The sequence below is a fragment of the Neodiprion virginianus genome, chromosome 2, assembly GCF_021901495.1.
Source record: "Neodiprion virginianus isolate iyNeoVirg1 chromosome 2, iyNeoVirg1.1, whole genome shotgun sequence".
Classification (NCBI taxonomy): Eukaryota; Metazoa; Arthropoda; class Insecta; order Hymenoptera; family Diprionidae; genus Neodiprion; species Neodiprion virginianus.
In genome coordinates, this window is record NC_060878.1 from 1572086 (window position 1) to 1596082 (window position 23997).

The following is a 23997-nucleotide window of genomic DNA, read 5'->3' on the forward strand; positions in this document are numbered from 1 at the left end:
AAACTGTGCCGTAGCTAGAGCGTCGAGTTTCCCTGCGTGGGACCACTTTCATGATGCACGAGTAAACGTGCTCTGCATGTTATACGCAACGCATTCCTAGTGAAAATCATTTCTGTAATACGAGCTTGCGAGTCGCTGTAAATTGCATAGAAAATTCCACACTGGTTAGATTATTAGGATCGCACAGTATCCAATTACCTCCTAGAAAACCGTCGTCCATATCGCCAAAAACAAAGACCTGTCCCGTCAGACTGCAAAGAAGAAGAGCAGGACAACGACAGATGTGTATTATAGTGTATGCACAGATATAATCATTGTTTGTGTAATTGTGCGAACAAAGCTGCAGTTAACCATTTTTTTTTCTACTCTCTCATAAATTGCATTAAGTGAAGGTTTACGGAAACTGGGGTATAATAAACTTCTCTTCATCTGGGTCAGAGTTAATTTTCTATATCCTGGATTCATTTTATTCGCACATTATTATTTACGATCCCTCGATAATAATTACTCATACATCGTTCCGACTGATTTACAGCTTTCACACTGCAGCGGTGCGTGCAGCCAATGAGTGCTCAACTTCTACGAAACGTTATTTTTCATCCAATGAATCGAAATCTAACTTGAAAGGTAATAATTTTCTCATTACTCTAGTCTAAATTTGTATAATTCAGTGCCGTGGTTTTCTAGTCAGTGTATTTTCCAATAAAAAACAAGAGAATCCAGATATATCGAATAAAGCGAACAGGGATAAAAATTTTCAAAAAATCCGGGCAACCTCTAAATCTTTGGAATGTGGCAACTCGTGACGATTTCCGGGTTGTTTATCACGAGTCCACGTGTCCGATGTTTCGTGCACATGACCGGGGGTCAGGATTGCTGCATAATAGCCGAGGAAACGTCCAGCAAAGGTGAGTCGAGTTAGGCATTACTCCAGAATAATAGAGCAAGTCGGTGACGAGTTGTAGCCGAACAACACGGCGAGCCGAGGCGTAGGTAGTAGGATACACGTACTTTCGTACCAAGGGGCCTTAGGCCCAAGGTGGGCCCGCGTTCGCCGCGCTGGGTCCCGAGGAGAACGAGCAGTGATCTGTCGACCGGTGAAGGGAACGCGTCGTCGAAACTCAGCGCGGCATTGTGTCTATAAAACCCGGATTTTCTGTCTCCCGAGGAACGATATAAGCGCGCGGAGTTTCCCTGCTTCTGTAAACGATTGCGTGAAGAAAATTCACCCGCTTTGGAGAAATTTCCAGTGAAATGTGAACAGTTGATAATAAGAAAGGCTCCAACAAACGTAAGGAAGCGGAAGACCAAATTTGACACGCACAAAAAGGTCAATTTTTTTTACGAGTCAAATTCCATCGAAGAAGAAATCCGACGGTATAAAAAAAACAACCGCCGTACATAATTCGTCGCTGGATGTTGCAATTCGCGGTTCAGTGAAAATTACCATTATATACAGCTAACTTGTGAGAGGTATGGCCGTTTGCGCAAAATTTAAAAGCGATTTCAACGCCTGGCAAGGAGGCGTTCACTCGCTTCGTTGCTCGTTCTTCGTTTAAAAAGGATTGTTGTTGTTGTTGTTTTTTACAAGAAATAAAGTGTCTCAGCTGAAAAAGTTTCGTTTCACACTCCGAATTTAAAACGTTAGTGTTCCTGACTACTGGTAACCTGGTAAGTGGCAGTTAGAGTTGATTAAAATCGATCAAAAATTGTATCGCTGAAAATAAATGGAATACCTCAGCTTTGATTTACAACCGAATTAAAAACTGTAGTTGTTTTAAACGAACGTGGAAAGTTCTGTAGCTATTTTTCTGTCAGCAATTAACGGTCGCGAGTAGCTCGCGGGCATGTATTAAACTATACAGTTTATTAAAATGGACTGACGAAACCCAGGAAACAATTTCGACGAGATACTGTAGCATATACACAGATTCTTCATCAAAACTGCTCCCATTTAAGGTGCAGAATAGACGAGCTCGATTCGTCTATGATCACGGAAGTACGCAGTGGATAAATATTTAAGGGACTAGATACTTTGCGCGTCTGAAATCGTAGAAGATCGTTCCAGCTGAGTTTTGCAAACCATTTTTCATGGTTTTCCGACAGTTGAGAGCATGTGCGAAAGACAATGAATGAAGCACGTCCAATTTGAGAAAGTGTGATACTCGGCGAAAGAATCTCCCGAGTTCCTTGAACATCCTTGAACAGGACAAAGCACGACGCGAGGTGCTAAGGATATCTCGGTATCAAGTGTTTGGAAGACAATTGGAAGTGGAAGTGGAAGTGGAGGTGAATCGGTTGGAAGATTTGACGGTCCGAGTGGCTCTTGATGTCAACCGAACTTGGCAACGCTGCAGGGTTTAAACGTCAATGTGACTCACTGTGCAAAGTGTCGCCATTCTTTTAGGCGGAAAACATGTCCTCACTGTCTTTGCTGGTCCTCGGTTCACTTCTGCAGGCATGCAACTTGGCTACGGCACAAAATTTACAAGGTACGTACTCGAGGTTCTTCCTTCCGGAGATAGCGAAACCAAACCACCTCCAAGAAGTCGCGTTAAAGTTGACATTGATTGACATTACGCGAATGAATTTACCCTATATACAGGGCTGCCAGTTGCTACTCATAGTCACTGGTGGGTATACTGTTAGGTACTAAAGCGAATGCAAACAGGTTCATTTGTGTTTGTTCGTTCACCGGGTGACCTCGTGTGGTCTTTAAGATAATATTCGAGGACATTCAGCGAGTTTGTGATCACTGTTAAAATCCACTGCACTTCTCGGCTGCTTGGTAATCGATTCTACCCCACTCCTGGCAAACCTAGAGCCAACCTCATAAGCTGGTGGGAAAAATTTCTCAAAGACGTTAAATATTTTGATCTGAAAGGCGGTTGATGTATCCTTGGCATTTGGTGAAACGAGTGGATTGATTAGCGCGATATTATAGGTATATCTGATTGGCTACGTGAACCGACGTCTGAATTAGCGAACCACGTTCGCGACTCTCACCTGTCGCCACCGGTTCGCTGGGGTTTTGGGTTCGAAAGGAACCTCGACGACCTCGAAAACCTGGAAAAGTAACAAGTATAATGGTTACCAGCGCCTGGTACCGCACGGTGTCTGTATGTGTATATAGACTCGCGAAAAAACGTTGAGGCTGCATCCAAATGTGGGATTTGCACGTACGGATTTTTGAATCCAGATGTCGTTGTGTGGGGGCAGGTTTTTAACACTTGCAAAGTTTGCCCGGCTTATTAGGCTACGCCTGACTCGCTTCCGCCTACACTGACTCCCAAACACAAAGCATGCCTCTGCTACATTTGCCTTCGTAATACATGTGGGCAAATCTCAATCCTACATCGGAACTTTCCCAAATTACACAAAAAAAAGTTCACAAGATTTTTTTTTTTTTTTTTTACCATTGCTTACGGACTTTTACTCACTGAAACCAGGAAAAATAGTCAAAAAATTATATAACGGCAGGTTTTTTCTTCAACTCGTGTTTTTAGTTTCATTTGGAGTGAAACTTCTGTTTGACTCGAAATATGGTATCCTATTTTTGATTCTAAAAATCCTATGCAAAAGTGATTTCTTACTTCCATTTTATATTTATTAGAGCGAGATGTAAGGAATAAATACAACCAGGGTAAGAGAAAATGCAAAACGGAAGTGAGTTCGGAGGTGTATCAAAGAGAAGAAGCAAAGATTTCACAGGTGAAAAGAATGAACACGGAATGTTAAGTACATTCCGTGAAGAAATCGTTTGTTTAATTTTATAAGAAATATTGTTTAGTTCATTGTAATGAAATTATGGTGTTCTTCATTATTGTTATGCTTTTTTTATGCAAATGCCTTGTATTTTGCAAGAATACTGTACGCGATGGAGGGAAATGGAAATCATTTTTGGATTCAGGACACTCGAAAACATAACATATACCAAAATCCTCTCATGAAGCTGAAACAAATATTTTTTGGCAGACCTGTGTTATCGAATAGCGGATATTCACTTGACCTGAAAGTTCAGGCTGATTTCTTTTGTCCTGATAGGTATGAAATGATATAAAAAGCTCAAGTTTTATAAATCCAAAGAATTTTGGTCTATCGTTATCAAAAATATCCACAATTGATGAAAATTACTCTACGTTTAAAAATATAACAGTCAAGATCACGAATTAAGATAAAAATTTAGTGATACGATTGTAATAAATATTCGATTCACGTACTGTTTGTCTTCCTCTCATCACAGATCTATCCGATCGTCATTTCCAATGTGAGCAGGTCTGAGTTTAGTACAGCAATTAAACGGTGCAATTAAACGAAGAATTCAAAAAGATGAAAGGTCACGGAGATACCGAAAATCAAGGAGAATAATTTCGAACTCCTACGGTCTAAAATAAACCGTATAAGTAGATATAAGACAGCGTTGAGACGAAAGGGGAGTAAATGTCCGAGTCGTCGACCCTACATTTATTCGGGAATACCGAAACGCGTGAATTATCAATTAACGCGAACTGGCCTAATCACCCACTCCGGTCTCTCGACTCCAACTAAATTCTCACATCGCGAGCTGGTTATTTAGCAAGGACTACTCCGACTCCGCTCGGAACAGATTGTGTAACGAGCGAAATTTCTACTCGAGGAAACCGACTCTTGTTCGGCGCGTATTTATTATAAGTATACTTATACCTATCTGCCTATATCTGTTACATCAGAATATTGTCTAGCTACGCGAAATTTCACTCCTCCTCGGATCGCATCTCATCCGAAACTCCGCAGACTGAAAATATCATCTCGATATATGCAAACAAAAAAAAGTAAAAAAGAAAATTACCGATTCAGAATCTACAATTAATTACGTCTGCATTAAAAATAAGTCGTATCAAAATTCTGTAAAACTCGCTGTAATTAAATTTTCTTGAAAAAAATTGACAAAAAACTTAAGTAATGATAATAATAATAGTTATCGAGAGATTTTACCGTGTTTGCGTTTTTATTATAAAATATCCACTACAGTTTAAACCGGTAAATTTAACTGATAGCTTTTTGACACGTTAAAAAAATCCGTACGCTGTGATCCGTTCATTCAATTGCCATATTAAAGACAGTGTTTTACCCCATTCATTTTTTTTTTTATTATTTCTTCAATCTTCCGTTCACGGTTTGGCATTTTTATTTATTTTTTTTTTTTTCTCTGCAATTTAATTATAGTTCGTGATTTTCTCACCTTAGAACGACGAAAAAAAATCTACAATGATAGGCGATTCGAACAACAAGGCGTGGACAATATTGACCCGTGCGAACTTAAGTGCAGTAATTATGCATGAGACTGCACATGATTAACGCGTCTAATTCCCATTTACCAGAGCAAGCAAGATCTAGACAACACGTACGTCTACTTATACTTGCTAACGGTGGTCTGGATATGCGATCCGTTTACCCGACGTATCTACGTTTGCACTTATATTTATGTACAATATCTGCGTATGTTGTATGTAAGGCGAATCGCGGTACGCCTACGCATTTGCAATATCAATCATGCAATCACCACAAGAGATATTCTCTCCCATTTCAGCTCGATGCCGATGAATTTAACGCCGCGTATTTAACTCTTGCAATATATATGTTGAATTCGTTCTTTTAATACGAATACCACGGTGAGACCGGCGTAACATTTAACAGCCACCTCCGGGAATGGACCAGTGTGCAATACAACGCAAACTAGAGATTTGCACCGTCCAAGATACACGATATATGTATATGGGGCATTCTGTGTCAAATTAGCAGCCCATGTACATGACGCCTGTCGATTCTGATCATTTTTTAATACGATGGTTTATACCGATTCGAAAAGGTCTCGGGAATTTTTTCATATTTTTTTTAGCTACTGATGAATTTTGAAAAAAAAAAAATATCGGAAATCCGATTCCGATAACAGATTTTTTTTTTCTTGCAAGTTCTTAATTTTTCCACGTCGTAATCATTTTTTCTCTTTTTCTTTTTTGTTCAATGTGCCTCGATCGAAATAAATTGGGGAATCACATAATTTTCATCAACTCGTGATCTATTCAGATCGGGGAATAGGAAAATAAAACAAAATAAAAAAACTTCAATCCTCACATTGAAAAAGTAAAATCGTATGGGAAAAATAATAAATATTGAGATCCCATTATCATATGGTGCTTAAAAATCACGTTTCAAATCATAGCATGTGTGTGAATTTGTTCAGATTTAAAAAAATGGCTTTTTCGGAATTGGTTTTTAGATTTTTTTCAAAATTTACCGGTGGGTAAAAAAATCTGAAAAAAATTCCTAAGCCTGTTTGGGTCAGTATGAACGTCATACTGAAAAGTAATTAAAATCGAAGATGGTGATGTAAATGGATTGTTAACTTGACGTGGAATGCCCCATATGTATATAAATTTTCAAGTCCAGATAATAATTCAACATTCCTGACATAATTGACTGGATTACCTTTTATGGTTTCCAGCTTGTATATCAGACCTGGTAAAAATTTTCCGTCAGTTAGTTTTTTTTCTCAATTTTTTCCCCCCCACTTTCTTCCGACCAGGATACAAATGCTCGTGAGTTCTGAGACCGCGATTTCATCGTGCGGTCGTTTCTTCCAATTCCTTTCATTTTCTTTTTTTTTTTTTTTCTATTTTATATTTTTGTTCACAGCGTTTTTGTCCAGCGGTTTTCTTTCGCACACTGACCAACCAGCAAGTCTAACATTTGCTATACTTGACGCTATACGCTATAATTTTACAGCCAACCGACAGGTACCTTCGAAATATCGGTTGTAATTGCGAAACTTCGAAGTCTTCACGTAGCCGCATGTCCAGGTGGGAAATATTTTTTGTAACCGTAATGTTAAGCCGTGTATAATAATCGTGCGGCCAGCAGCAAAGCATAACGCGAGCACGTATATCGGACGCAATACATGCGGCCTAATCGTGAGCTAATTCAACCATAAAGACAAGCCCTGCACATGCCGATACCGTTATGCACAAGTATTTAAGCGACCGGTGAAAGTGTCCCTCGAAAAAACGTTACGCTCATGGAAGAGAATGTAAGGAAGAGAAAAAAAAAAAAAAAATTAGGAAGAGACAAAGCGATCGAAAAAAGGGTAAAAAATTCAAGAAAGAAACGACAATACATTTTTTCTCGATATTCGATTGAATTCGAAGTGAAAGGTGTAACGTTTTTTCTATACATGTGAAACCGTTATAATAACATCATCGTCGATATGATAAACCTGCTGTAAAGTTAGATTGTAAATTTGTCGTTGATGTAAATTTCCTTTTTTAATTTCGTAATGGTAAATAAAATTGATTAAATACAGCTTGATCATCTTCAAATTTACACAAACATCCACTTTTCGCTGATATTCTGGTTGATTCGTGCAATGGGGAGTAATAATAATTATTGTACCAGGCGATGGGAAAATTGTTCTAAAGATATATATATATATATGTGTGTGGCTGAAATGAGCCTGAACCACGGGTTGATTATTAGCCAGAGATAAGAGCCAGGTGTTTTATTGTTAGATTTGCATCACTGTTTCAATTCGTTGGGAAGATTGGACGATGTTTCGAAACGCCCTTAGAAGCATGGTGGGAAACAATAGATTGGGAAACGACAAGGCTTGTGCTGCCGGTGAAGTTATGCGGCATGAAGAACCGTTCGAATCGGAACTTGCTCTCCCAGGAGTTCTTCCGCTGATATATTCGATTTGAAACATTTTTTTTCTGTTTTCCTTCTTCACGATTACAAGGTCTTGAATCTGATGAGACCCCTGATAAAAATGTCCCATGGAATCCGTTTGATTCGTTCCAATTTTTTATGGGATCCTATAAGAACTCGGTTAATCCATAGAAATTTGGAACGGATTTGGATGGATTCTATGGACTTAGTATAGAAATTTTCAACAGGGAAGCGAAGATTGAAGATTGAAAACGGCGTCTCGCAGTTGTCTGATTGACGTTCAGTGGTTGGTGGTTATGGATTTTTAAGCGGCACCTCAGAAACCATCGCGAAAGTGTTATTCGATAAAATTGCGAACCGGTTAGACGCAGTATTACCCAAGCGAAGCGATAAAGTTCGTTTTCGACGCGAAACGCGTCAACCACGTTCATACTTTTCTTTTATTTTGACACTACGGGCATACCTTCACCATAACTATTAACTGGAAAAGTTTTATCACAACGAGAAATGAAAAATGTAATTATATCAATTCAAGAGGAAATAACTGCCGAATCGCCTCTTGACATGCCTTACTTTGAAGGATGGCTTCAACCCCTTAAAGTGTTCAATGGCAGATGAAAAAAATACCTGTCGCTTAGTTCTTAGTCTACTATAAAATGTTACAAAGAAATCAAATCGGAGATATCGACCTGGTATACCTTCCTTGCGAAATTTGATGGACCCAGAGACTTCCGTTAGAAGAGGTTTCAAGAAGAGAAATTCAAATTGATCGTGAAGTGAACCCTGTTGATCTAATCCAGTGATGAAACTCCACCTTTTCGAAAGATGGGATCACCGGGTTCAAAGTCGGGTGAATTCCGAGGGGAAATGATTTTCCGTGATGATAAAAATGAGGAAGGAGTGAACGGCAGATGCCGGGCACTTAGGGTCAAGTAAGGTCAGTTTCGAGAGAAGCTTGTCGAAGAGGGGAGACGCGGTTTGAAACGAATTCTTGGCGCGTCGAGTCGTCGTACCGTTACTCGGGCATTTTCTAGGGCAAGACGTCGTACCAAGAGGCACAAGACTCGACCTCCGAAGCAAGGAACGTGGCACGGCGATGATCACGCCAGACCAACGCATGTAACCGGTTGACCCAGACCCGTAGAACCCGAGGGCTATTAAAGCCGTTAAAGTTATCTCGAAGTCAGTTTCCTCGGATCGATGGAAAGCCTCGATGAAACTGTACGAGGAGTGCAAAAAGGCTTTCAGATATTAATTCAGGGAAAGCCGGCAAGTAATTTCCAGCAAATTGCATATGGAGTAAGCGGCGCGTTTGATAGAAAGTTGGACGATGTCCTGCGTGCGGTCAAATGACACTAGCTGAAGCTGCGACTGAAGATCAACTTCAGACTATCTCACTGATGCTTTGAATGAATTCAACACCAGTGGTGAACCACCAGCGATGTAGCCAACTTTCTGAATGCGCTTTTTCAATTAGGTACCTCATGATGTCGAGTAGCGGGTATACAGTAGGATGGTTCATTGCTTAATGACCACGATACAAAAAAATAAACAGTTGGTAGCGACCTCTAAATACGTTCCTATCTCCTCCAGGTGTTACGACAATGCTTTCTTCTGCTTCATTTGTCACAAATTTTTCGAGTTGCACCTTAAAAACAAAAAGTTCAACAATGAACCACCCTAGTATAAAACCAAATTGCCTGTATAACTGATCCGTGGATTTTGGCGGTCGTGTGCCCAGTTCGGATCAAAATCCACTCGATCCCAGCACCGGACAATCCATGGCTGCGCGTCTGTTGTGTAGTGTGGGTTTTTATAGCTGCGGCAAACCGCCAGCTGACGTAGATTACTGGGTGAAAGGCTGAGCAGGTTTAGATATCACAACTATACCTGCGCATTCCTGCATGAGTATAGGTAAATAACGTGCTAAAGGAAGCTTTCGGAATAGAGCTGTACCGTTTTTTACTCGCTCGCGAGTGAATGCCTGCACGCATCTTTTGAAACGCACCTGTAGCTTCAGCGACTAGGAGGCGCAGGAGATGATTCAGGGTCTTCTTCTTCTTCCGCCACGCCTCGTCGGGCTGAAAATAAAAGGAGTCCTGTTTCCCAGATGAGATCGAGAAGCACGCGCTGTTCCGCACCGCGGAAAACCGTTCGTGACTGTTTGTGTATACAAATACAATGCCCCAAACAAAGCGTGGCAAAACAATACGTCACGCCTCGCAAATCTCCTGCTTCTACTGCTCGCTCAAGTCTGCCTCGAGATTGTTCTTCGCACCGTTTGGACGTCCACAGCGATAATCAATGTTCCATAGTACAACCAGTTGAACAGTTGGAGACCAGACCACACCAAACACTTCTCGGGCAAATGGGTTGTTTGTGACTTTCCATTCTAGAGAACCACACGAAGCTTTTACTAGTTCATTTTTTAATAATAATAAAAATGAATAATCCCTTTCATGCATGAATGCAGCAACACTCCTGATCCCACGGTGAGATTTTGAAACTCTGGAATCAGAGAATGGCTCAAGTACCTAAGAGCGGATAGTGGCCTCGAGGTCAGGCCTCGGAGTTGATGTTAGTAGACTTCACTGGAATCCGAACGGTATTCGCGTAGGCTTGTTCGATATATCTTGAAGTCAAGTCTCCCGGCGGTTTGACTTTGAGACTGTGAATTATTCCGTGCAGTGACGTTTCTTTGAAGGTTTGTAAGTCGGTGCCTGGGTCTCGAGGCATTGTCATTCGGGAGAGGCCAAGTGGAGCGAGAACGTATTGCAGCATGAGTATGCAAGGTACGATAGCTATACCATTATAGCGTCACTACATATTCATGCAATTATGAACAAGTCTCCGGTTACTTTGCTCTTACCGGCTGAAGTACGGCGTCCAGACAAACGCGTAATCAATTTTATCCAGTGAATTTACACAAGTTCAACATCGAAGGCCACTTCCTTGACAGAGCGTTAACTAATAGTCACCTAGAAAGGCGGAGCCTCTCTGACTAGCCCGTATTTTTACAGGTCATCGTTCCTCAACCTAATTACCATTGCTATGATAATTACTGAATAGCTAGAAGAATTCCCGTGTTCTTTGCAATTACAGATAAGCTTACGTGGAAGGAAATCAGTCTCTAGCAGTGTCATTAATGTCAGAGTAGTTAATTGTGTCGACGAGCTATTTGAGCGGATGCTTCGAGATTAGAGATATAAAAAATCAGCACTACGGTGCAAAACAATGTAATTGAATATTTGAACGATGCTAATTTTCTTACACACATTCTCTTTCTGCTCCCGCGGACAGGATCGGACCTGCGATGTAGCCATCCAGCTGTACCCGTTAACGCCAAAGTTTCCTTGTCCACGGAAACCTTGAATCCCGGGACTCTCGCCACTTACAACTGCGATGCTGGTTACGAGTTGTTCGGGTAAATTCCTTTCTAAAATCCGGCAGCAATATTTTCCTTATTATATATAATTTTACCAACAATAACAACTCCGCATTTATTTCAGTCAATCCACGCTGACTTGCAGCAATAGAGGAAAATGGCAAGGAGAACTACCGTTCTGTGGTGAGTGAATTATGGCGCAAGCTTTTTTGTTTATTCTCGACGATTGTTAATTGTTGTTCATGCAGGTGCATATTTTTTATTCATGATACTGCAGAGACGTTTCACTCGTAATTTATAGCCATACCATACGTATATTGAATAGTGTAGCATTGCAGTAGCACCAGCAGCAGCAGCGACGACAAAGTCAGTTTCGCATCGTAACAATTCACCGTTCACTTTCTCTTTTTGCGTCGTCGTAGCTCCAAGGCATAATCGTGTATTAAATTCACAATAATTTCTATTCATTGCACGATGCGCTGCATAATGACAGTGTTCTCGGTATTGCTTCCTCGACAATTAGTCCGCGCGTGTTGAGGGATGGTACACGATCAGATAAAGTTAATGCGACAGGTAATGTCACAGATAAGATTACTTAAAGGCACTAAATTGAACGATACTGGTAACAAAGTGATTTCATTTCTCCAGGAACAAATGTGGCCTTTCGAAAGCCCGCGAATCAATCGACGACCGTTAGAGGAGGCGACGCTGCCCATGGAAATGACGGTGACGTTGGTACCGAACACGATGGACGCAGGTGCACCGAGACCCAAAAGGAGCACAGCCCCTGGTGGAGGGTGCAGCTGATGAAGGACTACGCTGTAAAAGTCGTCAGAGTCACCACCAGAGGCTGCTGTGGTGAGTCTGCCACTAATTACAACATTTCGGCAACAACTCGAGTCGAAATTTAGCGCCTATATTTCACTCTACCAAGGTTCATATAAGCTTACTTTGAAGCAAACTGAACCTAGTAATTCTGCATTGACGTTCTAGCTCCAAAAAATTTAAGAACAAACCCTACATCGAACCTCCAATTCCTAAAAATTAAAGTACCAAACCTACTTTTACGCTCTCAGTAGAAGATTGAAACCTATTTTGGCGTGATTCAATCTACAACTCCGCCTTCGGACCTGTAACTCTCCTCCATAGGTATGTTATTACAGCGACATTCAAGTGTTCACAATAAATAATCCAAAAACTATTTCGACATAATCTTGACAAGTTCAATAACGTTTGAAAATTAAGTATTGCATTTCAACTGTATTCATTCAACGTTCTTATGAATGCAAAAATCATCTTAACTGCTGAATATACAGAAAATACGGTCAAACGCATTTGTAAACCAAGTCCTATTTAATGGGATTTTAATTTGAGTTCATAAATTGTAATTGGATTTCTTGTATTTCAATCATATTCAATCAGAAGCGATAGAACTTGATGAGCGGGTTAGGATTTTGAACGTCGGAGGAGGGTTTCAAGCGATCAGGTTTAACCCTACCTCTGGAGGGTGAAGGGAGCTTCCAAACATATTCTACTTTGAGCCTAAACTCGGTAAATCAGGAAACTTCGGACATTTTTATCGTCAAAGTAGGATCTGATGTTGCATTAAAATAAAACCCACTTCACCATCTTTAGGAGCTCCTATGTAGGGTTTAAAGTGGGTGCTAAATTTCGACTCAAGAACGCCCGGGCAATGATCTGACATTTTTTTTTTTTTTTTAACGTTGTACAAAACACTTCTCATGGTTGTAGGTCACCAGCCACTCAAGGACCTCGAAATCCGGGTTGGAAACAGCAGCACGGAACTACAGAGGAACCCGTTATGCGCCTGGTTCCCCGGAACGATAGGTAAAATAGAGTTTATGCGTAATATGCACAGGATACATACTTGATTGACTGTTATTCTTCATCATTGGGTTGCAGAAGAGGGAGTCACCAAGACTCTAACCTGCGCGAGAGCTCTGGTGGGTCAGTACGTCTTCCTGCAGCTAGTTGGGGTAGAGGGGAGCCTGAGCCTCTGCGAGGTCGAAGTGTTCGCGACTGACGGTGAGCGAGGAACGAGACGACGTGAATACGTACTTGAAGATTTAATGAGAGACATTTTATGGTCCGTCAACCGGAAACTTTGTTGGCGAAGAACGGTTCCACGTTCAGTGGAGTCTCTTTGTCCCTTGTCTCCTTGACTTTGATGGCAATGAACCTCGACGGAGATCAGAAACCAGTAGTCACGTTGTTGCTCTTCCATGTTATTTCAGAGTTCTCCGTCGACAGATGCGCAAGCGCCGGAACACCCGCCGATACTGACATTGCAGCGTTCAACTCAACCTGCTACGAGTTCGTCGTTACCAAAGGAGGATCCTTCCAGGATGCCAAGAACTACTGTCAGGCTCGTGGTGGCGATCTGGTCCACGGATTCATGGTGAATGCTCGAGTCGGCTGCAGACCACTCTCTCGAATCTCTTTCAACTTGAGTTCATTTAATCAGAATCCTCTTTTAGGGCGCCTCGTCAAATTTCATACTGAACAACCTCGAGCGAAGGAAGAACAAGTTGAAGACACAGTTGGTGTGGATTGGGGCTGAAAAGGAGCCGCAGATAGCTGCGAGAACCTGGCGATGGGTGGATGGTGAGTTCATCGGTGTTCTCTTCATCCCGTAGCTTCTTGGAGCGTGTAATCAGTGCCATTATCATTTAGGCGAAGTCGTGCAGAGCCCAGCCTGGGGCAAGGACCAACCGAACAACTATAACGGGGAGCAGAACTGCGTGGTCCTTGACGGTGGTAGGGCCTGGCTATGGAACGACGTTGGCTGTAACCTGGATTACCTTCACTGGATTTGTCAAAGCAGTGAGTGTAACGAGCATACATGCGTATGTGCTGAGATCCGTCGTTTTACGTCACACGACAAAGCAAAGACAATCACTTGTATACCAGGTTGTAGCTCCCACGATTCAATGCCAACCGTCGAAACGAATAACAATAGAATTCCTCTTGTCGTTATTCGCAATTATTCTCATTCTCGTTGAACATCTCTTTGAAGTAGGTATCCAAGTCCATAAATCAGTAAGTTTTATCTGAGAACGGTTTCTAGAGTTCTGCATTCTGAAAGGCAAACACGAAATCATTTGGCATTGAAGTTTGCCTTTTTAGTAGCTCCTTGACCGTAGCGATAAACAAAAAAGCTTATTGCCAAGTTGAGTTTCATGACCCCAATGGACAAAGACGTAACAACATATTGTAGTTGTAGTTATTACCGACGTTATATGTTCAAAACTTTTTCCCATCGTTAAGAACCAAGGATGTGCGGTAGTCCCGACAAAGCAGAAAACACGCAAATAACAGGAAACGAGAGATCGGTGGGATCAACAATCGAGTACGAGTGTCCTGAGGGATTTATGCTTGTTGGTTCACGGATCAGGACGTGTGCAGAGTCTGGATTCTGGAGCGATATCGCACCCGACTGTAAATGTAAGCCGATCACTTTACATGTTCTGTTTACCGATTAAGATATTAATCGACGGATATACCCAACCGAAAGTGAGTCTCAGTGAGAATATTGACCACTGCGATGAGATAAAAATCTGAAAAAAATCAATCATAACCAAGTTGATAAGATCATTCGTTTTGAATAATAATATTGCCAAAAACTTGTTGATAAATCGTTTAAAAAAAAATTTGTGTAACAAATCTGTAATGAAAATTTTTTTTAAGTACATATAAAATGAATTCGTTGATTTCAATAAGTACCTATGAATTTTTTTGGAATTTTCGGTGTATCCAGTAATACCTTAAATAATAAAATCTATCAGACAAGTGTTAACATAATACTCTTCGACAGTCGTGGATTGTGGTCCACTCCCAGGCCTGGACCACGGCTCTGTGACCCTTGTGGACGAAAGAACAACCCACGGAGCCTTGGCCGAGTACAGTTGCAATGAGAACTACACTTTGGTGGGCGACGTGAAACGGGAATGCGGCGACGCTGCTCTATGGACCGGGAGTCAGCCGCAATGCATGTGTAAGCATCTAACTGCCCCCATCATGTACTTCGATGCCAGAGTCCAGTAGTGAAAGTCCACTAACCGATGATTGATTTTTAGTCGACTGGTGCCCCGAGCCGCCGGCAATCAACGGAGGACTTGTCACAACTTCAGGAAGACGCGCTGGATCGATGGCGACTTACTCGTGTCAAAACGGGTTCATCTTGTTCGGTGACAACGTAAGTACTTCCAAAGGTTCTTCCACCTCAAGTTCTTCTATAATTGTTATTGATTCTCCTTTGCTGACAACTTTTGTGCTCGCTATTGTGATAAGGTCCTGGAGTGCGACATGGGCGGTAAATGGTCCGGCAAAGCACCCCAGTGTCGATTCGTGGACTGCGGAGCTCCGCCACAGATCGAATCGGGCACAGTGACGCTGATCAACGGTACGACGACGGTGGGCAGCCTCATGGAATACACCTGCCCTGAGGACTACTGGCTCACAGGAGAGGCGAGGCACGTCTGTACCAAAGACGGTAAATGGAGTGACGAGACTCCCTATTGCGAACGTGAGTGTCTTGCTTCTTTTAGTAAAGGGAGTAAAGAAGAAGTCAATCGCGTCACGAATCACGTTTTCTATTTATTTCACAGTGATATCATGCGAAGAACCCGAAACCCCAACTGGCAGCAACATCGTTAAATACGACAGGAATGTCCACGGCGTGATCGAATACGAATGCGAAGCAGGGTACCTGATGTACGGAGATGCGCGTCGCACATGTGGCACGGATGGATATTGGACCGGAGATGTTCCTGATTGCGAATGTGAGGCATTAATGATGATTTAGAATCAAAATCCATCGCTTGATCCTTATGAGATCATATTAATTCTCCGCAGATGTGGACTGCGGTAGAGTCCAGACGATTCTTTACGGAGCGGTTGAATATGTTAACGGTACGACGCACCTTGGAAGCGAGATCACATACTCGTGCACGCCAAACTACCGGCTGAATGGCGTCCCGAGGAGGTACTGTCTCGACAATGGTCAGTGGAGTGATGCGACGCCAAAATGCAAGGAAGTCCGTTGTCCCGAGCCTGTTCTTGCGGAGCATGGAATTCTCTCGGTTACCGGAAACGACCGAATGCTCGGAAGAACATTCATCATAACTGGAACCGTCGAGAACTCCAATACCGGCGCTACTTCCTACAAAATAGGTGCATCGGCCAAGTACCGATGCGAACGAGGGTACAAAGTCGTCGGAGAACCACTTTCCACCTGCGAAGACAACGGACGATGGAGCGGCGAGGTTCCTCAGTGCGTTTGTAAGTTTCCCTCAACGTTTCTATCCAAAACCACCCTCGCTTGGCATGTCTTACCCAGGTAGCACACTTATCCAAAGGCTCACTATCATTCGACTAAAAAAAGTCAACGTTGTATCTAATTAAAAAAAATGTCGACAAAAAATAGACAAAATACCGGCTATTTTTGAATGGTTATAGATCGTCACAAAACTGGACTTCAAGTTGACATGCAGTATACTTCATGTTTACAAATGTCTTCTGAAATGCCAAGTATAAAGCAATTCGACTAGACAACCCGTTCTCACCTTATTCCAGTTACCACTGGAAAGTCAAGTGAAAACTTTTTGATATTTTTCAGACAGATAAATGTTTGTGCGAGCGTATTCATGTGCCGAATGAACGTCAACGTTTGATGGCAGTTAGACTGACTAATCGCTATCTCGTACTCGATGAAAGCTGACTATTAGTCCACGTAATTAGCTAACTTGGAAATTATTGCCTTTTTGTCTTGACTACTCACAATTAACTGAAAACCGAATCATAGTTTACGTCGGGCGTTGCTTTTACCATGACATTTCAGAGGACACTCGCGCACTATTAGACAGTGTACAGTTGACTTGAAATAGTTGACTGGGAATTTCTTTCGATATTAAGTCAACTAACAACCAATAGTGTGCACCAGAGTTCGTGATGCACTAGCATATTCGCACCTTTTCTCTAAGCTTTTTTTACTCCACAGACGTTGACTGCGGTAAGCCTGAAGAGATTCAGCATGGACACTACACGCTCACGTCGAATGCTTCATACTACGGAGCCGCGGCTTTGTATGAGTGTGACGGCAACTTCGAACTGGACGGATTCGCGCGAAGACTTTGTCTCGAGAATGCTACGTGGAGTAATGACACTCCCGTCTGTAGAGGTGAGTGATTCACATGCCGCATGAAAATCGCTTGATATTCCAGACTATCATACATCCCTGCGACTCGATCTACGTTTCTTACAGAAATCAGATGCATGGATCCTGATCGAACTGGCGTTCTCTCAGCCCAGGTGTCGACCCACAGCGTCGGCGGTGTCGCCCACTACGCATGTCCTCGAGGTTACTATATGGAGGGCAACGGGACCCGAATTTGTCTGCAGAATGGTTCATGGAGCGGCAGCATCCCAGCTTGCTTCGGTAATTAGTGTGATCTTGATATTTCCGTTCGCGTAAAATTCATGTTCATTACTGAAGAAGTTTAGTGAAGAACCTAATAATTATTTTTCTTTTTCAGCTGTTGACTGCAAATATCCGGGACAGATCGAAAACGGTAGAGTGATAGTCGTCAACGGGTCCACAGTCTATGGTGGAGCAGCTGAATATCACTGTCTACCACAGTTCGAACGTGTCGGACCCTTCCTCAGAAAATGCCTTGATACCGGACTCTGGAGTGGTCAGGAACCAACTTGCGAATGTAAGTGCTCTTTGATATGTGTAGTCATAGTAAATTCGTTACATCAAGTGGACCAATATGGCGTTGTATAGACATTCAGAATAACAGTTGGACTATTACAATTCCAGTGGTCACGAACGACGTTGCTGAGGCCCAGGGCGTGGGAACCAGCGTAGGCATCGGCGCTGGAGTTATTCTCTTCATCCTTTTGATACTCGGTCTGATTTATCTGAGATTGTAAGTGCTTATCGTATACTCAAATCACTGATCATCATTCAGCACTGTAGAGTGGTCTATAAAAGGGTCACTTTTGAACTTCGATTATTTTTTAATTATTTGGAGCCGATTTGGGGGGCGTACTAGTCGAAATTCAAAAATAACGTATAAATAATAAGAAAAATAAGTATAAGACATCTTCGCCTTGATGTTAACCATAACGATCATTTTTTTTAGACGGAAGGCAACGCCGGTAAAAAATACTGAGAATGTCCAAGCAGCGGACCGTAAAGAGGACCAAAACGCGGCTGTGATGTCGTACGCGAGCCTTAACGACGGGACGACAAATACGGGTTACGAAAACGTCCCCGAGGAAGGACTGTACGACAGTCCTTACAGCATTAGCAGTAGCACGTACGGGTAACATTTCATATTTAGCTATGTTCTTTCCCTACTCCCTCCGAATCTATAAATCTTCAGAGCTGGATCCAACTTATATCCGGTTCTTTCTGGTTTAAGGTATGGCGGCAGCAATGGCGGAAGGACCTACGATAATAGACATTACGAGGTTGAGCCGACCCCGAGGAACGGTATCACAATAAACGGGGTATCAGTGCGGTAGGCACAACTTCCTATCCTTCGTCTTGATCTTAGTATTTCAAATTGTGTGAGCGTTGAGGAGAATCGCGTCGTTGCATAGGGAATTTGTTTGCCATCTTTCGATCGAAAGTTTAGTTGTTCAAAATTACCGCGGAGTCGGTGAGAGGAACACAATTGGCTGCAGCACTTCTGATGCAGATTATTGCACGTGGCGCCATCTCGCAGATCTCTGGAAAATTTACCAGAACTGTAAAGAGCCTGCGGTACTATTGATAAGGATAATTCGAGCTCCTTCATTTTTCTCCTCGTACTCTGACTAAGAAAAACAAGTTAAAACATCATAGAAACCTTTATGTCTGTATCAGGAAAGGACGAAGAGTATAAATATTGGGAGAAAATATGTTTCTCAAAATACATGCAACGACCGCATTCTTGATACAGTTTAAAAAAAAAACTCTACTTTTTGTTTCTCTGTTTGTATTTTTTTTTATCATGATTATAATTGTTTTAAAATAATGTCGAAAAGGAGAGTTTTATGGAGGAGTTGTCAACCTGCCGATCTTACGCAATTAATTTATAAAACTTCGTATTATAATATATTATAATATTTAAATGTGTAAATAGACGCTAACTGCATGAGTGTGAGATAAATTAAAGCGTGTAGCTAAAAAAACAAAAGAAAAAAATTATCCCGGTGTTTTAGAGAAGAAAAAGAAAACCCGATTGTATGATTTTCTGTATATACTTATATATTATACGCATATCCATATGCAAACGTTGTAAGTGTTCATTATTTACTACAAAATATAGGTACAATGTATAATGTTTAGAAATGTCTGGACGTGTGTGAATTATTACTCATAAATGAACAAGTCATTTTATTTTTCTTTTAAAACAATCGAATCGTCACTTTTCTTTCCACTCCGATCAGGGAATTAAAAAAAAAAAAAATAAATAATACACATCATACACACGCATACATATTATACGTATGTGCTAATATTTTAGAATGAAATCCGACCTTCGTGTAAACTGTGGTAATGTACACGCTTATTGCGAAACAACAAAATTAGTTCATTCGCAGTCCATATAAGGCAACGTAATCGTGCCCCAAGAACGTTCAAACTTCCAAGTACGGTATACTCAGCGGAGATCTCGAAGTCTCGGTGAATGTGCGCTCATTTTAAAAGGCACGAGAATAGCTAGATTCGAAGGACCCGTTTCGGCCGAAATCTCGGTGACGCCAGGCAGTCACGCTAATTTCCAAAATCCGAAGGAAGAAATCCTTCGAATCTTAAAATTCCTGAATTTTCGTCATCCCGAACTCATATAATAATTAATCATTCAAAGCCGAATCGAGCATAAAGCGTACGGCCCGAGAAAACGGCGCAGCGTAATTGGGACAATACCTATGGGCGTAGCTAGGCATTTAGGGGCCCCCTGACTAAACAACGAAACATATTTTTCTGGAGCTTATCCTCCCAAGCTTCATAAATTTGCCCCCCATAAAGCAGTAAGATATTCGATTTATGCATTCTATTCTCTGTAAACTGAAAATTTATCCAAAGAAGATATTTCACATTTTCGACTATACAGTCGACATAACTATTAATACAGTAACAATATTAACTCGAAATAATCATTTAAAATGTGAAATATCAGAAGCGCACTGACAAGTTGTTAGCTGGCATCTAATTGCAATCTAATTAACCTAGAACCAAACCTTGGGGAATGCATCTGAAAATACAGTACGAAAACAAAATAGCGAAACATCACGATTGCAAATCCGAATGAAATGTGACTTCATTTTTTACCTCTTGTCGTGGGGACCCCCTTGCCTCGGTTTCCCCAGCCTTGTTACGCCCCTGACAGATAGCTGTGTTCCCCAACTCGCCGGCAGGCAGCGCCACCTGATCGGGTGTGGTGCAAACTGCGTGCGGTAAAAGTTTACTCGGGGCAGACCAACTTGAGTCACGGACAACGAGATTATCGCTGGGGCACACTTCACACACTACGGACGGTGCTGTTGCTGGAGAAACTCCGTGTAGAACGCGCTGCAGTTGTAACCAGAATTTAAACCTCTTCGAGAGCCGTTGACGAGGTGAGTACACCCCGAAATCGATGCTCGGTATCCCGGGCTCGTCATGTTTAAAAATTTATCCGTTTCTCGCGTTTATTGACCGCAGTAATTCAGATATTCACTACGTTTGACAGCGTCGTCGTGGAACCGCCATTGTTATTGCTCGTGGAGACAGTTTTCTCTCCAAGTCACCGTGTTACTCACTCTGAGTGAGCTCGTGACCAATCGCTCACAGCCTGCATTTTACAACATATGTACTCTTCTGTTTTAACTTACAAGACATTCCACATTGTGGTATTCAAATTCCACACAGATTCGTTCGGCTATCATATCACTTACCATGAACCTAATCGTACCTGAGATAGGCTAACAATGTCTTTTATATTTCGTATCAGCTGCTATGAAATTACTACGTATATTATATCTTTCCACGAAAAAATTTGAATCGGAATTCCAACGGTCGATCAATGTCCGTTGACTCTAGAATTGTATTAGCACTATTCTTTCATTTTCAGATTATTCAGTACATGTTTATTAAATCACTTTAAGATTGCGACATCGCGTTTTGTTCTCTGTGCAATTTGCAACGGTTTCGAACGTTGCCCTGAATAATATTTTCAAATTATTAGCATTATAACACTAGCGTTTTTACATTTTTTTTTTTCCCAACACTATTTTTTTTTACCTCCCGAGAGTAACAACCAGTTAATTGCATTCTCGTGGCAGAACCTTATTCTACTACACGGTTCATCATCATCGTCGTCTTTTGTCGTTATTTTTACCCCGATTATAAGCTACGTAAGAATTTCCTGTCTGAGGGTGAAAAATTCTCTTAAAATAACACCGAACGGAAGAAACCGACCGTTACGGCGATAGCAGCGATACCTATACACCTGTACGTGTTACGCTTTAGCTGTGTGCGGCACCTTGTGTACTAATTATGCGCTATGTACGCAAACGCAACGCGTTTCTCTTTCGAAGAATGAAATTAGGCAAAGAGAAATAAAAAGAAATTGTAAAAAAAAAAAAGAACACAACAGACCTTCTACAACGAGGCAAGCGACCTGAGACTTGAGACGCAATGAGTCAACCGCTGTAACGAAATTCTCCGAATCTCGTTATCATGACGTCATCGCTGTCTCTTCAATACCGCGGGCATCAAAAGTATGCGCACATACAGCGTAGAACGTATATCAAGGCATTCAACGCACGTCGCGACTGTTGCGTACCTGTACACAGTTTTTATGTTATAATACGATATGCGACACAGATTGCTTCCTTACCGACCGGAATTATTTACAATTCCGTTATAGACTTTTGCTGTACTATTTTATACATCGTTGATGATGTTTTTGCAGGAACAAAAACAAAAAACGTCGAACATGTCTTCTCGCAAAACAGCCGGACGTCGTGCGACGACGAAGAAACGCGCACAGCGCGCGACTTCGAACGTCTTCGCGATGTTCGATCAGGCCCAAATCGCCGAGTTCAAGGAGGCCTTCAACATGATCGACCAGAATCACGATGGTTTCGTCGATAAGGAGGATCTCCACGACATGCTCGCATCACTGGGTACCTTTTGTTTCACAGAGTTATATAAGTTCGTTAGACGCACTGCTAATGAATTGCTTGCAGTCATTTTTGATACGAAGAAATTGAAAGATTAGAATAATGACACAAGAAAATTTTTACAGGGAAAAATCCGACCGACGATTACCTCGAGGGTATGATGAACGAGGCGCCGGGACCGATTAACTTCACCATGTTCCTTACGCTCTTCGGTGAACGACTTCAGGGCACCGATCCCGAGGACGTGATCAAAAATGCGTTTGGCTGCTTTGATGAGGAGAACACTGGCAATATAAACGAGGAACGTCTCAGAGAGTTGCTCACCACGATGGGAGATCGGTGGGTGGATACAACAGAGACGCGATATTCCTAGAGTTTTGATTATAACGGAGGAATGTAAACTTGACAAAAACTATGGCGATTCTTTTTATCCTTGTAGATTCACGGACGACGATGTGGACGAGATGTACCGGGAGGCGCCCATCAAGGGATCGATGTTCGATTACATCGAGTTCACACGAATTTTGAAACACGGGGCTAAGGATAAGGACGAGCAGTAGATAGCGAAACGCGAGAAACGTGAGCCTGGGATTGAAGTACGAGACAGAGAATAAGCAAGATTAACAACAGAGAGATTACGAAGATTAAGCGAAAAAAGATATTTCATACGAAATTCAAACACTAGCCCGCGCGACAGATCGCCCACCCATTTCCACTTTCCTATATTATACTGTTAAAGTAATTTTTTTTCTTTTTATTTTCCTTTGATTCGGTTGCATTCTTATTTCCGAATATTGACGAAGAAAACATGTCGTTTATACATGCGCGGTGTGTGTGTATGTGTGCGTGTGTATGTGTATAAATGTATAAATGTACAACGTGGTGCAACGTTTACGTACAGAGCGATGATATAGCACAGCTCGTGTTCCCTCGACTCGCGATTTGTCCGAGGCGGGAAAATTAAACGATTCGACTTAACGGATGGTTCTCTTTTTCTCGTTGAAAAACAAAAACAAAAAAAAAAAAAAAAACCATTACCACATCGTATAATTATATTTGCTATGCGTACTATTTAATACTGTATAAGTTGCCTTATTAATTTTAATATGTACAATCAGTGAGCGCGATGTGTTTCTACCTCATTACGCCACTGATAAACTATAAATAGAAGAATTCGTAGACGAATTAGGATTTGTTTTTATTATTATTATTAGCAAAAGGGATTTCAAACCTGAATTCAATAGACTATGAAGACTTGATAGGAATTCGACAATAATAAAAAAGAATTCACTGGAGTTCTACGCGTAGAAAAAAAGAAGAAACAGTTTGTTATTCCCGTTATGTGGCATTTATATGACGGTTCTGTACTACTTCGTAATTTCATACATAGATCTGTATAGATCAAAATGTGTTTTCACACGTCGGAATTTGTATTTTAATACGACAATATTATAATATATATACATATTAAATCATATTATAGGTATAGATATGAAAATGATAAAGAATGAAGAAGAGAAACAAAAATATTCAAAATTGCAAACGGTCTTATCGAGTCGAACACTTTCTTGTCCCTGTTCACATCTATGCTCAATTTTTGTCTAAATTGATAAAATTTGGTTTTCAAAATGTCCTCTTTTCTTCGCTTTTTTGTTAAATTCATGGCAATTCTTACCTTTCCTTCAAACGCGAATTCGTTTGTGTCGTTAATCATTTCAACAAAATAAAAAAAA

At 41.4% G+C, this 23997-nt stretch overlaps 3 protein-coding genes across 5 annotated transcripts in view; 2 read left to right on the top strand and 1 right to left on the bottom strand.

Annotated features, from left to right (window-relative positions):
• Positions 1-23997, bottom strand: part of LOC124296898 (uncharacterized) — a 31865-nt gene that overhangs the window by 6566 nt on the left and 1302 nt on the right. The gene's annotated exons all lie outside the window — the stretch shown is intronic.
• LOC124296889 (sushi, von Willebrand factor type A, EGF and pentraxin domain-containing protein 1) lies at positions 1085-19448 on the top strand. 3 transcript variants are annotated; one of them, XM_046747280.1, is made up of 22 exons: positions 1085-1671; positions 1960-2492; positions 11002-11125; positions 11211-11269; positions 11735-11944; positions 12839-12934; positions 13010-13132; positions 13342-13505; positions 13585-13711; positions 13781-13930; positions 14375-14551; positions 14922-15101; positions 15184-15302; positions 15398-15632; positions 15715-15888; positions 15962-16387; positions 17106-17285; positions 17370-17543; positions 17641-17820; positions 17928-18036; positions 18253-18435; positions 18535-19448. In XM_046747280.1, the coding sequence occupies exons 2-22, from the start codon at positions 2417-2419 to the stop codon at positions 18635-18637; spliced, it is 3369 nt and encodes a 1122-aa protein (XP_046603236.1). In that variant the 5' UTR covers positions 1085-1671; positions 1960-2416; the 3' UTR covers positions 18638-19448. The 3 variants fall into 3 exon arrangements, with proteins under 3 accessions (XP_046603236.1, XP_046603237.1, XP_046603238.1); XM_046747281.1 differs by having other exon boundaries at positions 1085-2492; positions 18253-18429; XM_046747282.1 differs by lacking the exons at positions 1085-1671; positions 1960-2492 and adding an exon at positions 10466-10493.
• LOC124296901 (myosin regulatory light chain sqh) lies at positions 20561-23275 on the top strand. The gene is made up of 4 exons (XM_046747310.1): positions 20561-20716; positions 22054-22267; positions 22390-22603; positions 22704-23275. Exons 2-4 carry the CDS (start codon positions 22078-22080, stop codon positions 22822-22824), a joined length of 525 nt encoding a protein of 174 aa, XP_046603266.1. The 5' UTR covers positions 20561-20716; positions 22054-22077; the 3' UTR covers positions 22825-23275.

What these genes read in the sequence shown, in the direction of transcription:
- LOC124296889 (XM_046747280.1), top strand. Translation starts at nt 2,417, where the DNA reads ATGTCCTCACTGTCTTTGCTGGTCCTCGGTTCACTTCTGCAGGCATGC. An exon ending in AACCTGGCGATGGGTGGATG is followed by an intron (nt 13,712 to 13,780) that starts GTGAGTTCATCG and finishes ATTATCATTTAG; the next exon opens with GCGAAGTCGTGCAGAGCCCA. An exon ending in TCATCTTGTTCGGTGACAAC is followed by an intron (nt 15,303 to 15,397) that starts GTAAGTACTTCC and finishes TATTGTGATAAG; the next exon opens with GTCCTGGAGTGCGACATGGG.
- LOC124296901 (XM_046747310.1), top strand. Translation starts at nt 22,078, where the DNA reads ATGTCTTCTCGCAAAACAGCCGGACGTCGTGCGACGACGAAGAAACGC. An exon ending in CGACATGCTCGCATCACTGG is followed by an intron (nt 22,268 to 22,389) that starts GTACCTTTTGTT and finishes AAATTTTTACAG; the next exon opens with GGAAAAATCCGACCGACGAT. An exon ending in CTCACCACGATGGGAGATCG is followed by an intron (nt 22,604 to 22,703) that starts GTGGGTGGATAC and finishes TTATCCTTGTAG; the next exon opens with ATTCACGGACGACGATGTGG.